At 45.6% G+C, this 18,402-nt stretch overlaps 1 protein-coding gene across 1 annotated transcript; it reads left to right on the forward strand.

Moving 5' to 3' along the window:
- The first annotated feature begins 719 nt into the window (after window positions 1-719).
- HAUS5 (HAUS augmin like complex subunit 5) lies at window positions 720-16,591 on the forward strand. Its single transcript, XM_044671190.1, has 18 exons — window positions 720-781; window positions 887-919; window positions 1,476-1,500; window positions 1,883-1,988; window positions 2,083-2,242; window positions 2,362-2,431; window positions 2,508-2,587; window positions 2,692-2,749; window positions 2,848-2,963; window positions 3,038-3,098; window positions 3,196-3,329; window positions 3,434-3,596; window positions 3,668-3,748; window positions 3,947-4,092; window positions 4,230-4,341; window positions 4,429-4,561; window positions 15,801-15,933; window positions 16,103-16,591. The coding sequence occupies exons 1-18, from the start codon at window positions 720-722 to the stop codon at window positions 16,212-16,214; spliced, it is 1,785 nt and encodes a 594-aa protein (XP_044527125.1). The 3' UTR covers window positions 16,215-16,591.
- The last annotated feature ends 1,811 nt before the right edge of the window (window positions 16,592-18,402 follow it).

Consider the following 18,402-nt stretch of genomic DNA (forward strand, 5'->3'; position numbering starts at 1 on the left):
AAACTACATAATCCAAAAACTTATATTTCTTGGCACTCTGAAATCTGAATGTCTATTAGATTTTCTGATTGAGAAGAAGGTCAGGCACAATGCAAGACAGAGTAGTCATTTATCCCCCCCCATAATTTCTTCCTTAATAAGAACAATTAGATCCAGAATTAATAGTTCCCATTGCAGCTTACTCTACTTTTTTGAAGGATAAATTTGTCATTAAGGCAGACCTTCCCCTTTTAACTACATCAGGGTTCTGTGCCAGAATCATGTCTGTTTCCCAAAGTCTTTTTCTCTTCTTCCTGTCTATATCAGTTAGTATTTATTAAGCACCCACTGTGTGCCAGGCACTGTGCCAAGTGCTGGATGCCCTGTAGGATGCTTTTGTAGTTGTAGCACTTTTGGTTCTCTGATGGTCTGTTCCCCACCATCCCCTCTGGATCCTAGGTTTTCTTCCAGAAGTGTGTTACATTATACAATCCTATTTCCAGCCCAGCCTGAGCCCTTTCTCTTATCTGATCTTTTTGAATAAGCCATATTCCAATCACTGGCCCCATCTCTTCTCAGTGATACACTTGAAATCGAATTTGTTTCTTCAACCTAGGATTGCTACTTGGCCTTTCTTGTCACTCATACTTTTACAGTCCCCTTAGCCGTCACCCCCTTAGCCTCCCCAGATCCTCTTCCTTTCTGGCTTTATGACTTCTCTTTCAACCCACTTCCTCAGGATGTGTATAGGCCCCATGGCTGATATCTGGACCTTTCTGACCCAGAGGATCCATAACCAGAGGTGAGAGAGAGACACAAGTAGAATGGTGGGCTAGGGAGGGTTCCTTCTCTGGGAGAGGAAAGTCTAATGCTAAGCCTATCCTTTATATTCTTTTCTTTCCTCCAGGACTGTAAGGAAGATTCGTGGGAACCTTTTGTGGTATCTTCCAGCCCTGACTTCTCACCTGGCCCTGCTCTTTGCCTTTTGGACCTGTCTGGAACACCTAGAGGCGGGAGGGACCCTTTAAGTTAAAGCATCAAGGGGCAACCTCTCAGTGGAATGGGGAAAGGGCATGAAAATCAAGGCTGGGGGGCCTCAGATGGTCCCTTAGATGAACTCTTTTTTTTAACCCTTACTTTCTGTCTTAGTAGTAATTCTAAGACAGAAGGGCAAGGGCTACACATTTGGGGTTAAGTGATTTGCTTGGGGTCACACAGCTAGGAAATGGCTGAGACCAGCTTTGAACCCAGGTCATTCAGACTACTGGCCTGGTGCTCTATCCACTGAGTCACCTATCTGCCCCTCCCAGATGAACTTGCTAAGCAGAGGCCCTCTCCCAGCTTTTGAATTGCCTGTAGTTTGCTGATTAGGCTCCTCTGGGTTGGTCTTTCCCTGAAAAGCATTTGTGTCTCTGCTTACCCTCTTGTGGTTGCACTTCCAATTCATCCTTCTATGACCCTGCTTTTCAACTCCTTAACCCTTTGGTTCCTTACAGGTACAGCCACCAGGAAAGCCCAGAGGTGAGATCAGAGTCCAGTCTCTGCTGGGTGTTGCCCCTGGGGGAATGGGGGTGGAGAACAAAAGTCCTCTGCCTTCCCCCTTCCTTGGCAGGGACCATTCGGACACTGATTGAGTACCTACTATGTGCCAGGCACTAGAGACACAGAGACTATAAAAAAGTCCCTGCCCACAAAGTAAACCCAAATGAATAAAGACAGCATCTGTACAGAGCTCTACAAAAGCCTTTGGGGATAGCACAGCATCACTTTTCTCTAGACCAGCAGCACCCTGACCTGGAGAAAACTTAGGACCAGAGTGGGCTGGGGAGAGCTAGCTCATTGGGGGAAACAAAACCAAAGGGCTTCCCAGAGGGGGCAGCATCTGATCTCTGTTGCTTGGTAGGCTGTCAGGAGGCGAGAGCTGGAGGCAGCTCTGGGGAGGCTTCGGGCAGAGATTCAAGAAATTGACCTGAACCTGGAGCTAACTGAACGAGAGGCCGTAGCTCAGGGTGAGTGACCGTTTGGCAACTAGGGAAAGCCTGGGAATAGAAGAGGGTCTTTCAGATTCCTTAACACTGCCTTGGGTCCTATTTCTCCCTACAGACATGGCCCAGGAGCTCATGCTGAAGCAGATCTGGGATGCCCAAGGCAAGGCTCTGCTCCTCCGGGCACGAGCAAAAGCTGCCCGACGGCAGCATCGAGGCCTCAGGGACCGGACCCAGCGGCTCCGAGGCCAGCTCAGCCACCTGCAGGAGATGGGAAGGTAGGCCCTGGCATGACTGATCCCTGTCCCTCCAGCCCTAGGGATCTAGGGGTCTGAAGCCCCAAATCTTTCCTGCTTCCACAAAACAAAACAAAGTAACAGAAACCTTTCTCCCCCAGGAAGGCCAAAGCAGATGTAGCCTTTGGGCCTCCAACACCCATGCCTTTGGGCCTGGAGCCAGATGTCCTGGTGAGTGTCCAGGACACCCCCTGAGGGGCAGTGCCAGGCAATAGCTTCCTCTCACTCCTGCTCGTTCTCTTTCCAGCAAGAGGTCATGAGGGTCTGTACCCTGTGCTCCCACTTCCTGCAGGCCCTGCTGAGCTCTCATTCTGACCCAAGGACTTTGTGAGTTAGCCCCTGCCTTTCCCCCACAGCTACTGCCTCCCAGGCCCTAGGGATGGTCTTTGTGGAGCCTCATTCCCCTTCCTCTAAACACCATCTCCCCTCAGGACCACCCAGGAAGACTTGTTTGCCACAACTCACAGGCAGTGGTTTAGCGAAACGGAGGTGAGTAAGGCCTTGGGGAGGACCTGAGGAGCCGAGCCTGGGGGTGTTCCCAGCTGACCCAGAGGAGCATTAGGTCTCAGACTCCCTCCTCCCACCAGGCCCTGATGACTTCCTACCCTCCTGCCCAAATCCTGGGGGCTCTGGAGCACCTGGCTTCAAGGCAGACCGCTGAGCTGCAGATGCTCACCGATCAGTGGGATGGGGAAGCACATAGGTAGGAGCCACTGAGGGAGAGGGGAAGGGTCAAGGTTTCCGTCAGGGCCTCTCATCCTCCTGTTTTCTTGATAGGTTACAATTAGAAGGTGTGTCAGAGTCCCCAGTCCTGCCCTCCCTGACCCACCTCATCCAGGTAAAGGGGAGGCTTTGTTCCTCCATCCCCATCCTTCCGGGGGTGGGGGGGGCCTAGGACTTCCATAATTGCTATATTACTTCCTCTCTACCTCTAGGAAGGTTGGCAGGCTGTAGGGGCCTTGACTTCGAGGCGAGGCCCTCTCCTGCAGCAAAGTCAAGCCCTGGCTGAGAGATTCCAGTGCCTAATGAAGGAAGTGAAGCAGAGAGTGGCAGGGCCCCAGGAGGCTTGGTGAGATGACAGCCCTGTGTGTATCTGTGTGTGTGTCTCTCTCTGAGTTCTTGTTCTCAAGTCTGTGCCACTAACCCCATGTGCTCCCTCCCTCCCTTCCTCAGCCAAGCCTTGTCCTTGAGGCTCCAGGTGGCTGCACTCCAGGCCACCCGTAACTCTCTGAGAGCTCAGGGCCAGAGCCTGAAGGAGGGGGCTGAGCGGAGGCAGCAGGAACTTTGGGAGCTCCAGGCCAAACGGCATCGAATCCTGAGCTGGCGACAACAAGTGGTGAGTAGCTGCCACCAGCCTGGGGGTGGCAAGGCCTACCCACTCTGCCCTAAGTCTGGTTATATCCCCAGGAGGAGACACAGGAGCGGATCCGGGTCCTGATCAAAGGGAATTCTGTCAGCAAGAGTCACCTTCAGAAAAGCCCAAGAGAGGTGAGGGGGCTTCAGACCTGGGCCTTTGGGATCCAATGTAAAGGCGAGGACGGTGGCTTGATGGAAGGGCAGCCTCTGGAACTTGGGGGTCTGAAGGAGGCAGGTGATGAAAGACTGGGCTTATGGTCCTTGGGGATTGAAGAGTCCCTGGTGGGAGGGGAGGCTACCTTTCTGATGCTTTATCCTCTACTTCTCTAGGTACAGGCCTTAGTCCAAAGGAAGGTAGTTCCAGCTACAGGAGCAGTGGGGCTACAGGCCCAGAATCTACTGGGAAGACTAGATGATGAGTCCCAGTGGCTCCTGGGGCTGGAGCTCAATCCCTTGCTTCGGCGCCATCCTGGAGGGTAAGAACATATCTTGGAAGATTTCTTCCTTTTCTTCTTCCTTCCCAATTGCTAATCCCTGAGATTAGAGACCTCTCCCTTCCCCATTGCCTGTGATCCTGACCTCCGTAAACCATACCACCCCTTCCATCCTGCAGGCCCCAGCCTCTTCCAGCCATCCTCCCATCTATCCATGCTCTGCATCCAGCATGTCCTAAATCCCAGAACTTCATCCGTCTGAGCCAGAACCTGGGACTGCCCTCAAGCAAAGTAAGACTAACTCCACCCCCCCAATCTGGTGACTGCCCATATTCCCCCTGGTGCCCTCCTAACCTCACTGAGCTCTCTCCTTCCCAGGCCCCAGAATTCCTTCTCCACCAGGCAGCCTCCCTGCGTCAGGAATGGCTGTTTCTCCAGGACCAGCTGAGTCACAGGCGTGGGATACTGATGAAGCTACAGAAGGATCTGCCCCTAGGACCATCAACCCAAGGTGAGAGGCCCCAGCACTGGGGATAGCTACTAGTCATTGAGCATTAGGAAGCATTCCTGTAGCCCAGGCACTGGTCAAGGGTGAAGGAAGAGCAGTGCTTGGTCCTTGGGTCACTTTCCTTTCCACTTGGACAACCATGTCACCTGCCTGGTCAGAGCTCCACTCCGCTCCAGTCCATCTTCTACTTATTGTCCAAGGGCACAGATCCGGCCTGGCCCTTCCCCTGCTCAGAAACTACAGTAATTCAATCTATTCAGTAATCATTCCTTGAGTCCCCCTTATGCATAAGGCACATTAGGCATGAAGGCTAGAGCATGGACTCTGCTCTCAAGAAGCTTCCTGGTAATGGGTCCAAAGAGCATGATAGAGATAACAAGGACACATGGGCAGAGTTGAAGCCAGGAGACATGGGCAGGGGGTGGGAGGTCAAAAGAGCTCCTGGAGGCCACACTGGAGTTAGGCCTTGAAGGCAGCAATGGGGAAGTGTCGGGAGTAATGTGGAAGAAAGAACAGAATGAGTGAAAGCCTAGAGCAGGGAAAGAGCCAAAGGAGCCCTTGGGAGTGGACTGGCTCCACCAGGTACTAGCTGCCCGTCTTAATTTCTTCTTATATAAAATGCAAGGTTGGCACTAGACCTCTAAGTTCCCTTGCAGACTGTCTATGATTCTGAGTCATGTTCAAATGGAAATCAGATGGTGTTTTTAAAATTTTGTTATTGATGCTGTTTGTTGTGACATTACATTCATTCTGCTATAGAAAATCCAATGTGAAATAAAACCATAGGAGGGCTTAGAATCAGAAACAAGCTGAGAAAGGCTGGGAATGAATCCCAGAGAAGTGCCTGGGAGAGAAGGAGGAAAGGATGTGCTTCCCCCTCCAGTGGCATTAGGAGGATGACAATCAAGCAGAGCAGGGAGAAACTAGAGGTAGGACCAGACTAGGCCAGTGCAGAAGTTATTCACAGCATGGGTGAAAGGGGTTAAGAGCCTGAACTGCACTTGTAGGAGTGGAGAAGAGAAGAGAGGAAAGGAAAGATAGTATCTAGAGAGTATGGAGATAGAATCAGCCCTAGGCAATGTGCTGAGGGAGAGGCTACTTCCACCTCGTCAGGATGTCACAGAAGCTCCCAGTCTCAAAGTCCTCCATGCTCTGACTTCTATAGGCGAGTCTTGAGCTGAGAAGATGACCAAAGGCTGGGCCCAAATCCAGCTACCATGACCTGAGAACATGCCTTGGGCAATCATGTTAGGCATCAGAAGAACTTACGGCAAGGAGTCTGCCATGTCTGGATCACTGCCTAGATTTTACATGTTTGTGTCTAGCTGTCAGAGGCTGGGATTTGTACTCATGGCTCCTTTCTGGAGTTTCATCCCCTGGGGGCTATTTCAGTTGCTACTCTTTATCATAGCTACCTCTCTGGCATTGGCTCAGTGAATACAAAAGTTTTCTTTCTCCTTCGCCTTTCAGTTTAAAGCCCTTTTGATTAGATTTCTCTAACTAATAGTGATTTATAACTTTTTTCTTATGTCTATAGCAGGGGTCGGCAACATATGGCTCTTTCTGCAGGAGCCATAAAGTCCATTTTTTTTTCAGGCGCTGTTACAGGAGCGGCACTGTGAGCACTGTACAGCTCTCATGAAATGACATTTTAAAAAATGTGGCGTTTATGGCTCTCACGGCCAAAAAGGGTGCCGACCCCTGGTCTATAGCTTTGATTTCTTCTGAAAACTGCCTGTCACATCCTTTGACCATTTGTCAATTACAAAATTACTCTTATTTTATAAATTTGGCTCAGTTCTCTACATTTTTTTGAGAAATTCATTTTATCAGAGAAACTTGCTATAAATTCCCCACCCCAACACCTTCCTGCCTTTCTTCTCATTTTGGCTGCATTGGTTTTGTTTGTGTAAGATCTTCCCATTTTACCTCTCTTGATATGTTCAGTCTCTTGTGTGGTCATGAACTCTTCCCTTATCCATAGATCTGACAAGTAAAATTTTCCATACTCCCCTAATTTGCTTATGATCTTATTCTTGTGTCTAAATCATGTACCCATTTTGACCTTGTCTTGATATATGGTGTCAGATGCTGGTCTGTGCCTAGGTTTCTGTCAGACTGCTTTCCAGAATTCCTAGCAATTTTTGCCAAACAGTGAGCAATAGCCTAGATCAGTGATTCCCAAAGTGGGTGCCACCGCCCCCTGGTGGGTGCTGCAGCGATCCAGTGGGGCAGTGATGGCCACAGGCGCATTTATCTTTCCTGTTAATTGCTATTCAAATTTTTTAAAAATTAATTTCCAGGAGGCTAAGTAATATTTTTTCTGGAAAGGGGGCAGCAGGCCAAAAAAGTTTGGGAACCCCTGGCGTAGATCTTTGATTTATCAAACACTAGATTTCAGTGATCATTTACTTCTGTATACTGTGTGCCTAATCTATTCCATCGATCATCCACTCTATTTTTTAGCCAGTACCTAATTGTTTTGATGATTATTGCTTTGTAATATAAATTGAGATCTGGTACTGCTAAGCCACCTTCTTTCACTTTTTCTCATTGATTCCCTTGATATTCTTGATCTTTTGTTCTTCAAAATGAATTTTGTTATTTTTCCTAGCCTCCTTTAATCTACCCTACCTCTTACAATCAGAATCCCTTTCTCTTAGTTCCTTCCCCTCCTGTTCTCTGTTGGGTAAGGTGAATTTCTAATCCCAGTCATGTATGTGTGTATTTCTAATCCCAGTCATGTATGTGTGTATATATACATATGTAAGAGGGGAGACTAGATATTTAAGGTGTGGTCACCAGAAATCAATTAACTCATTTCAAAATAAAATAGACCCAAGTCAGGATGACTTTTATGGTAGTTTATTTACAGTTAGGAAGGTTGAAGATAGGGAAGTTGAGAGAGAGAGAAACTCTGGCCTGGACCAGAGGCCCAAACCAGGTAGGAATTTAGAGGCCCCGGCAGAGGGGCACAGAGGTTGATTAAACAAGGCTTCTAGCCACAAGGCCTCCTCCAAGAAGAGAGGCCTCCCTAAGGCTAAAGCCTCCAGAAATGCCAAGGGAAGAGAAAGAAAGTCAGCCTAACTTACCCACATGACAATTCAAAGGGAAGCTGTCTGAGGTCTCACCAGAGATCCTTCAACACGAAGTTCAAAATGCCAACCACCTCCACAGGAAGTTACCACCATATATAAAAGACAGCAGCTTTCATCACTTCCTGCATCCACCTCCAATTTCAAATGGACAAATGGCAGCCTCAACACTGTTTTTTGTTTTTGATTTGTTACTATCATGTATGGGTAACAGACCTCCCCCTCCCCACTTAATTCTAAGTTGGGTGGGGTGACATTATTCCTGGTGGCTAGAGTCTAAACCAGTGATTCCCAAAGTGGGTGCTACTGCCCCCTGGTGGGTGCTGCAGCGATCCAAGGAGCGGTGATGGCCACACTATTTTTGTATTACATTCTATTCTGCGTTCAATAAATAGTTTTCATAATTTCCAGGGGGTGCTAAGTAATATTTTTTTCTGGAAAGGGGGTGGTAGGCCAAAAAAGTTTGGGAACCACTGGTCTAAACAAATGAATGAGGGTGAGTTAATTCCATTCACACACATATGTTTCCTTGTTGTACCAGTTCAGATGAAATTGAGGTTTACATTGCCCACTTCTCCCTCCCTATTTTCTCCTCCATTGTAAAATCTCTTACTTGTGAGCCTTTTTTATTCAAGAACATTTTCCTTATTCTTTCTCTCCTCCCTTCTCCTAGTACATCACTCTTCCTCACCTTTCTGTTCTTTTTTTTTGAGATTGATTGACTTACACCCATTCTCTTTGTCTATATAGTCTCCTAACTCTTCTAATTTTTGGAATTACATGTATCATCTTCCCATATTAGGAATGTAAACCATTTGATTTTAAGTCCCTTATTAAATCCATTTTTTCTCCTGAAGGATTATATGCAGTTTTGTTGGGTAGGTTATTCTTAGTTATAATCCTAGATTCTTTGCCTTCCAGAATATCATATCAATCCCTCTTCTCCTGTATAGTGGTAGCTGCTAAATCTTGTGATTGTTACTTTAGGTTCACAGTATTTGAATTGTTTCTATCTAATCTAGCTTCTTGAAGTATTTTCCCCTTTAATTGGGAACTTTGGAATTTGGTGATAATATTCCTGGGAGGTATCACTTAATTTCTTTTAGGAGGTGGGAAAATTCTTTTGATTTCTACTTTGCCCTCTGGTTCTATGATATTTGGGTAATTTTTTCCTTTATAATTTCTTGAAATTGAATGTTTTGAATATTGTCTTTAAATCATAGTTTTCAGGTAGTCCAATAATTCTTAAGTTATCTCTCCTCAATTTTTTTTCAGATCAGTTGTTTTTCTGATGAGCTATTTCATCTTTTCTTCTATTTTGTCATTCTCTTGAACTTTTATTTTCTTAATGTCTCATGGAATCTTTAGCTTCCACTTGCCCAAATCTAATTTTTAAGAAGTTATTTTCTTTAGCAAGGTTTTGTACCTCTTACCAAACTGTTAATTCTTTTAGTAATTGACTTGCTTTGCTGTCATTTTCCCCAATTTTTCCTCTTCCACTATTTTGATTTTTTTACTCTTTAATAACTTCTAGGAATTCTTGTTGGACTTATGTCCAATGTGCATTTTTCTTTGAGGTTTTCCTTATAAATGGTTTCAAGTCATTGTCTTCTGAATTTGTCTTGAGTTTCCCTATCACTGTATAAGATTTTTATTGTCAGGTTCTTTTTTTGTTGTTTGCTCATATTTCCATCTTATTTCTTAATTTTTAACTTTTATGTTAGGGTTGCTCACCTCTGGAGGTGATGGTTAGCTTGAGTTTCTGTGGCTAGATCTGGGAACCCATAGGTTTACAATGGTTCCAAAGTGGTGTGATCCAGGTTGAGTTCTGATCACTATCCTTCTGGTCTGGGCTCTGCTCCATACCAAGGCAGGGTATCTACACCCACATGACTGCAGATTGGCACTATCTTTTTATCCTGGAACTGTGATCCAGAACTGGGTAAGGGGCAAAGGAACTACCAAATGGCACCTGGTCCTGCACCCAGTGCTCACACAGGAATCCCCTTTAATCTCTTTCTGGACAAATGTTTAGTCATCTTACTGTCCTCTCATGTCCTACAACCTGTACTACTTCCTAGTCTCCACCCCAGGACACACTGACCTCTCTATTTGCCCTCTTAAACTGTCTTAGATTAGAAAAATGAGTTACTGACTTGTTCCTGGTTATCTTACTCAGAATTTGATTTGGCAGGTTTTTTTGAAAGTTATTTAGAGTGTTCTGTTGAGAGAGATGAAAGAAATAAAAAGAGCTGGGCAAGCCTCCTGAGCCAAGATCAGACTTATTTTGAGGGCACAAAATATAGAAATCAAAGGTCTGGCAGCCCCAGTCTGCAACCAGAGGCAATCTTTTTTTTTTTTTTCTTTTTTTTAATTTTAATCCTTACCTTCCATCTTGGAGTATTGACTCCAAGGCAGAAGAGTGGTGAGGGTAGGCAATGGGAGTCAAGTGACTTGCCCAGGGTCACACAGCTGGGAAGTGTCTGAGGTCAGACTTGAACCCAGGACCTCCCATCTCTAGGCCTGGCTCTCAATCCACTGAGCTACCCAGCTGCCCCCCAGAGGCAATCTTCTTGATGCTGACAAGAATTTTTATAAGCTTTTGACAATTAAATATGTTCCTAAAATAAGGTTTGAACATTTTGCTAAAAGAGTTAATAAATTCCAGTAAAAGGGTTATGACCTGGTCAAACACCCCTTTCTCTTCACAGGTTACTTGGTTATGACACTCATTTTCCTCCAGTGTGTGGCAATAAAAGGGGAAGTGTACAGGCACTTTCATCATTGCAGAGGCTCTTACTACTATTCTTATAATCATTACATCTTACTTAAATCACAGAGTTACAGCTTATCAACCTATTATAGAGGCTTATAAGTGATTAAAAATTACTTAATCAAATTTTCACAGAGCTCAGTGGAAGAGCTCAATTCCTTCCACTGTCTTGACTCTGTCTCCACTGGCAAATACATTTTTAGATGTTCTTCGTCACTGATCATAATTTATTTTTTTTTTAAGCCCTTACCTTCTATCTTAGAATCAATACTGTGTACTGGTTCTAAGGCAGAAAAGTGGTAAGGGCTAGGCAACGGGGTTAAATAAATGACTTTCCCAGGGTCACTCAGCTAGAAGTGTCTGAGGCCATATTTGAACTCAGGACCTCCGGGCCTGACTCTCAATCCACTGAGCCACCCCCATCATAGTTTAAAACATGATTTAGAAATCCAAATGCTATCTTAGACACCCCATCTTTTGAGCCATCAGTTTACTTTCCAAATCCATATTTTTTTTCTTCATCCCTTGCCTTCTTTGGACTTTGGTGATGTAATCACTACCTATATATAGACTTTTGGTCTTTCGTTTCTCACCTAAGATTGAATAACTTTTGGCTCGGTTTTCTAGCAGTATCATTTGTGTCCCTGTGAATAACCTCAAGTGAGTAGTTGCTAAGACAAGTCTTATGAGGTTCTTTGCTTAAAACTTATCTTACGGAGTCAGTAGGCCTCTCTTCTGTTAGCAAAGTGAAGCCAAATGTCATTTTCCTCCCCCCTCAACAGGGATTGATGGACAATCCCCACTACATCCCTCCTGTTCTGACCCATACTGTGTGAGAGCACCACGCCAGGTGTCAGGAATACAAAAAAAGGAACACGATTCCTGCTCTCAGGAATCTAGCCAAGGAGACAACATGTACATATGGATGGGGATGGGGATGGGGGTGGGGGGCAGTATGTGTATGTCTCTGGTGTACTGAGGGTAGTTTGGGCAAAAAGGGGAGCCAAAAAGGCTTCCTGTAGAATGTGATGCAGAAGCTGAGTCTTGAAGGAGAGGGAGTCTGTGGGGCAATGGTGCTGAGGTGGGAGATGAATGTCATGTGTGAAGGACAAACAAAGCCAGTTTGACTGGGCCATAGAGTATAGGAAGAAGAATGTATGAAGTTAGACAGGTTATGACCATGTTGAAAAAATAAACTTAGGGGTTTTTATTTGATCCTGGAGGCAATTTGGAACCACTGGTATTTGAGAAGGAAAGCGACATAATCAGAAAAGGGAAATCACTTTGTAAGAGAGGGTTGGAGTGGAGAGACTGGAGGTGAGAGGTGGTAATGATCTGAATTGTGGTGATTCAGTGTGAGGAGGGATGAATGCAAAAGTTGAGGAAGTAGAAAGGGCAGGATTTGACATCTTCTAGCCTATAGAAAGGGAGAGAATAATGCAGACATCATAGACTAGGAGAAGAGTGTGCCATTGACATAGAGAATTTTGGAAGAGTAGGTTAGTGAAGAAAGACTCATTGAGTTTGAGATGCTTCCAGACGGTTCAGTTTGAGATGATGTGAGATTGAAATTTCAGGGGAAGACTGGAATGGCTAGATTAAGTCTCAGTCTCTATTCAAGGAAGCTTATTGAGTACCAAGGCTATGAAAAAAGAAAATGGCCAGTTATGTCCACAGCCAAGAACATTAGGATTGGCTGTTTAGGACATGCAGTCTTTCTAATGACCTAAAGCAGGAGCTGGCCAGCTACCCTACCTGTAGCCAAGAACAGGTTCTTCCATTTGAAAATACAATCAAATTTTGTTTACAAGTATAACCTAGTTCTTGGCACTCCAGAGCCTTCCAAAAACAGGCAGTATGACAATTTGGCCTGTGAGAAAGAGAGGAATTCCTTGATTTCACCTTCCCTTTCTGTAATTCTAGGAAAAAGATAGGCCAGCCTGCAGTTGGAACCTAGGAATTTGCTCCTTTCAGAAGTACAGATGCTGCAGGCACAGTATTAGTCACAGCAACTTTTTCCAAGCTCTCAAGGATTGAGAACCTCATCTTTGCCTTTCAATCAGTTGAGCTTTTCACAACTCCCTTTGTTCTGGTATTTTTTTTTTTAACCTCTTTATCCCTGTTTTTATTGTATCTTGACAGTCACCTCCAACTTCTTTCCTTCTCACAAAAAAAAAAAAATGTGAAAAGTAAGCATAGTAGCAGAACAAATCCACCCTCTGTGACCACATCCAAAAATTTCCATGTTTTCTACACCCTGAACCCATCCACAGACACAAGTTAGCCAGTTGTTGCTTTGACAAACCTCAGGTAAATTGTTCTCTGATTATGATCAAGTCATAGTGCCCAAGATTCCCTTTGATCTTCCCTTCCAGCACAGTAATCTCTCCTTATATTGACATGTCACAGTCTGTCAAGCTGTTTCCCAGTGAGTGGGCCTCCTCTTCATTACCCTTCTTTCTCCCTGTTTATTCCCCTCCTTCAGAGTCAGAAGAACTTCCTTCCCCCCCTCATGCTCCCTCTTACCCCATTTCCCCCATCCCCCTTGTTGAATCTGATGTTTTTCTGTACCAAATCCTGTGGCATGTTCATCCTTCTGATGTCCACTGCTGGTAAGAGTGAGGTCCACCCCTTCCACCATGTTTATAAACTTTTCATCTACCCCCATTATGAGAAGCAGCAGGCCCCACTGTTTTCTCCCCATCTACACTAGTAATTCTTCATCCTTGTAGTCTTTCTTCTCTTTCTCTTCAGAGAAGATCTGGTTCATCCTCATCCCTTTTTCTTATCTCTCTTGGTGGAAATTAAATCCCAAAGAAACATGTTTCTTTTCCCCTCCAGAATGTAGCTTCATATCATGAGGTCCATTCTTCAAGTACATTCATCTTCCCAGGTTTCTCTGGATTCTTTATTTTAGAGTTCCTACTTAGCTATAATACACAAAAATGCCTTGAAGCACTCTGTTCCATTAAATATCCATTTTTTTCCCTTGTAGGATTATATTCAGCTTTGCTAGATAAATTATTCTTAATTAAACTTAACTCATTTGACTTTTGAAATATTGTATTCCAATTTCAAAATTGCCCAGGTTTGTGGTCCTGATTATGGTTTCTTGGTACTTGGATTGCTTCCTTTTTGATCTGGCAGTATTTTTTCTTTGATATGGAATATTCTCTTTAGAGATTCCTTTCAGAAGACAATTGTTGGATCCTATATTTTCATTTTGCCATCTGGCTTTAATAGATCTGAGCAATTTTCACTTATGATTTCTGGGCTTTTTTTTTTCTAAACATGGTTTTTCAGGGATTATAATGATGCTTAAAATATCTTGATCTATTGTTCTTCAAGTCAGTTATTTTTGACACCTGGTATTATATAGCTATATATTTTAAACTTTCTGTCTTATAGCATGATTCTAAGGCAAAGGAACAACTAAGCAATGAGGGTTGTGACTTTTCCAGGGTCACAGAGATTGGAAGTGTCCGAGGTCAGATTCAAACCCAGGTCTCCTTCTTACTCCAGGCCTGACTCTATCCACTGTGCTATCTAGCTGCCCTTATATTAATTTGTTTGAACTCTTATTTTCAGGGAAGTTTTACTACTTTCTCTTCTAAGCTATTCAATTTCTAGTTCTTTTTATTTGTCATTTTACTTAGAGTTATTCAAATAGTCCTTGTAGGAAATCCAGTTTCCCTTAGAGTCTCTACCTGCGTTTGTTTTTAAACCCTTACCTTCCATCTAAAATCATTATTGTGTATTGCTTCCAAGGGAAGGCAATGGGGGTTGTGACTTGCCCAGGATCACACAGCTGGGAAGTGTCTGGGGGGAGGCCAGTCTTGAACCCACCAGGACCTTCAGTCTCTAGGCCTGACTCTCAATCCATTGAGCCCACTTAGCTGCCTCTGCCACCTATATTTGTTAACAGAGTGATTATCTCTTTCCTCTGGATGAATCTCCAGATTTGTAGTAATTTATGGCACTCGTTAATGTTTTCTTTTTCTCAACTCTCCAGCTTTAGCTCCTAAATTGAGGTTCTGGGGTGACCAAGATACTCCCCCTGGCAGCTTTGCTCTTTTGGGCAAGGTATTTGGCCCTACCTGGTTTTCCTCTGGGCATCTGGCTCCCCTTGAACCTCTTTCTTCCAATGCCCTCTGCTTATCCAAGGTCCAAAGTTATAGATCAAGTCAAGACAGGATGTTAGGGACCTCAGAGCCTGGGGTGGTGCCTTGGTCTGGACCACTCTCACTCTAGTCAGAGTCCTTCCTATTTGGAGTTTAAAACTCCCCTAAGATTTTTAAGGGAGGCTTCTTTCTTGCTGCCCCTACAAACTGCTCTTATCCCTGACCCTTTTCTGGTTATGGTGTATAGGTTTGGCTGCTTTGCTGGTGGCCCCTTTCCTGTGGCTTGTGGGCTGATGGCTTTTTGTGTATTTCTAGAGTTGAAGTCACTTTTATCATAGTTTCTCAATTGATTTCTTGGTCATTATTAAATCTGGTATGGATTTCAGGTTTTTGCCAGAATAGATGTCAGGGAGTTGGCTGGCCTCCAAGTCAACAGCCATCTTGGCTAGAAATCTCCTCCCCTGACCTGCAATGGACCTTCCCAATGTCTGCACCCATGGCAAAGATAGTGTCGAGACCAGCTCCACAGGAGGGGCATGTGAAGTGAAGAGTGGCGTCAAAGAAAACCTAAAGGTTTATGGGGAAAATGGCCTGTTCAAGTGCCCTCCACATGGGCCCCAGACAGGTGAAATGGAAAATGCCATCTCCTCCCCCCGCCCCCAGAAGACCTGTTGGACTTCCAGGCCTTCCTCAGGACTAAAGCTCAATGGAAGGTACAAAGAGGAAGGTTTCATTTGAGGATATTGGCCAACCAGCCTTACTCACCTTTCTTCTCTTAGCCTCATCTTACTCTCTCTCTTGTGCCCATCTGCCTGGAGAGAAGACTCATCCTTGCATTGTAAAATCTTTCCTCTTTTCCAAAGCTCAGATCCCTTTCATCTCCCTTGTCAAACTGTGTTTTCCCCAGCTGAAAGTTGGCTTCCACCTCAGACTTCCCTGAAACATTGCATCTGCCCTTCCCACTCTCCTTTATCATCGTACGTGTTTCTGTACATGAAATTTGGCCTCAGATACTTCCTAGCTGTGTGACCCTAAGCAAGTCACTTAATCCCATTTGCCTAGCCCTTACTGCTCTTATGCCTTGGAACTGGTACTTAGATCAATTCTAAGATAGAAGGTAAGGGTTAAAAGAAAAAGAAAAATCCTTGAGGACAGGGATCATGTTTAAAATCCCTTCACCAAACTCATGGTCCTACTCTGTGTTTAAGAGATACTCATCAAATCACAATGAATTGTTTCCCCTCCAATACCAGAATTGCTTCAGATCCAGAAGTCTGAGGAGAAGAAACAACAAGAGCACCTGGGCCCGACCCTGCACCGCTTGGAGGAGCTGTTGGAGCAGGGACTGAATCACATCCCCCAGCTTTTGAAGGCTGTGGGGGACTGGTGAGGGGGGCCAGCTCTGGGGCTGGAGGGAACTGAGGAGGGATCAAGAAAAGGATCTAGCATGGAGAACTGAGAAGGGGTGTACCAGGGTCTGGGCTGTAAGGAAGATCCAGGACCTACAGGTGACCCAGGCCCTCCCTACTGCCTTTCACCCTGCTTTGTCCTCTAGGTGGGACCAGCCAGGCCAGAATGCACTCCCTGAAGAGCTTCAGGACCAGGACGGCCTCTCCCTACAGCAATGGAAGCTTCGCTGGGCCCGGGCCCAGGGGCGGAGAACCTGAATGGAGGGACTTGGACGCACCTAGCCAGACGTAAATGTGGACATGGATAGAATTGGATAAATCCTCTCAGTGATAAAATGGCAAACTCCTCTCAGTAAAGTGCCTGAAGATTTGGGGATCAGGGCTACTCCTCTGTGCCTTTAACCTCTGACGTTCCAACTTCTCTAATCCTTCACTGCCTATGGGGCCTGTTCCTAAAGCCCCCCAATTCCACATACCCCTCAGCCAGAACTAGAGAACAGTCAGGGCTTTCTCCAGGGGACACTGTTCCCCTCTGAGGGGATATTTCTCTAAGGATAAGAAATTAAAGGATAACAGTATGATTCTTTTTTTTTTTTTTTTAAACCCTCACCTTCCGTCTTGGAGTCAATACTGTGTATTGGCTCCAAGGCAGAAGAGCGGCAAGGGTTAGGCAATGGGAGTGAAGTGACTTGCCCAGGGTCACACAGCTGGGAAGTGTCTGAGACCAGATTTGAACCTAGGACCTCCAAGTCTCTAGGCCTGGTTCTCAATCCACTGAGCTACCCAGCTGCCCCCTGAAGGTATGATTCTAAGGGAGAAGATGGGGAGTGAGGGGGAGGACAGATCTGTGGCAGAACTAGAAATGAGCTCCCACTCTAGAGGTTCTTTAGACAGACAAACAAGGTAAAGCCTGAGCTCAGGGCTGGCCTAAGGGCCCAGGACCAGGCCTAGAAGCCAATTGGCCCTGACCCAAGAGCCAGTCTCCAAGCTGTCACCCTCAGTGTGCCCTTGGCTCCTTCCTGATATGCTACACATGAGGAGAGGGCAGACTGGGAAGCACAGCTCCCCCTACCTTGGTTTGGCCAGGGAGGGGTGAGGTGCCCTTCACTAGAGAGGATACAGTGGAATCTGCCCTTGATGAGGGTCCACATCTTCCATGGGACCATCTTTCTCAGAGCTTTCTAAGCTTTTTTTTTTAAACCCTTACCTTCCATCTTAGAATCAATATTGTGTTACTGGTTCCAAGGCAGAAAAGAAGTAACAGCTGGGCAAGGGGAGGGTGAGGGGGTAAATGACTTGCCCATGGTCACACAGCTAGGAAGTATCTAAGGTCAAGTTTGAACCCAGTACATCCCATCTCTGGGCCTGGCTCTCAACCTGCTGAGCCACCCAACTACCCCCTTCCAAGGTTCTTAAATGTTTCCTGCTTCAATGTGTGTGATATGTCAAACATGTCATGGGAGGGTCACTTCAGGCATCCTGGACTCCTACAGAGGTCAGACTTCCCCAGAAAGAGGGAAATGCTTCCCCCCAGGCCTTGGGCTACTCAGCCACCATTTTCTTAACAAGATCTTTCCTAGGAGAGTAGCAGTGTATTTACTGGGGAGTGGGAAGAAGGGAGTAGAGATAAGGCAGGGATAGAAGCCAGACCCTGAACCCCTGCTGGAGAGTCAGACCTTCTAGGAGATGATACTGCTACCCCTCCAACTGTAGCTTTTTGCCCTCCTAAACTACTTAAAACTTCCCCATAGATCCAAGCTTAGGGATAGGATGCAGCTGGAAACACTAAAGGGCTGCCATCCCCCAGGCCCCCAGGCATATGACCAGGGACCTCTGCTCTGGAAGTTTTGGCTTCCCCAGTCTCCCAGGAAACCTGAATTCCAATAACCTGGCTGAAAAATCAGGGGTGGGAATTCAGTTCTGACTCCCATTTCAGGTATGACACTCTGTCTGAGGCTATTTCCTTCCTAAGGCAGGACAAGGTGGTCTGCAAGGTCCCTCCCTTTAATTTTCTGAGTCTGAGATTTGGGCTCCATTTGGTTATTTCTTCAGTTCTTATTAATATTAGTTGAATTCGACCTTAAATCACTTCTACTTTCTCAGGCCTCAGCAATCCATGGATAGGGACTTTGCAAAATGATTCTTGAAGATCTCTGCTAGGTCTTCCCTGAATTTGGAGGGTTTGGGGCAGGTGGGAACAGAGACTGGCTTCAAGCTTCCTTCCAACCTCTCTTTGCTGTAAAGGTTTCCAGCCCCTTTCTCCCCTCAGTCATCAGGACTCTTCTGTACCAAGTATAAAGAAGCCAGTTCTTTTCTTAAGCTTACTCCGAGGCCCTAGAAATACAAGGCCTGACTGAATACAGTCCCCGTATTTATTCTACTGGAAGTTTGCACTAAATAGGACCAGCCTGCCAGCAGGTTCTCTTGGGGAAGGGGAAAGACTATC

The sequence above is a fragment of the Gracilinanus agilis genome, chromosome 3 (genome assembly GCF_016433145.1).
Source record: "Gracilinanus agilis isolate LMUSP501 chromosome 3, AgileGrace, whole genome shotgun sequence".
Classification (NCBI taxonomy): domain Eukaryota; kingdom Metazoa; phylum Chordata; class Mammalia; order Didelphimorphia; family Didelphidae; genus Gracilinanus; species Gracilinanus agilis.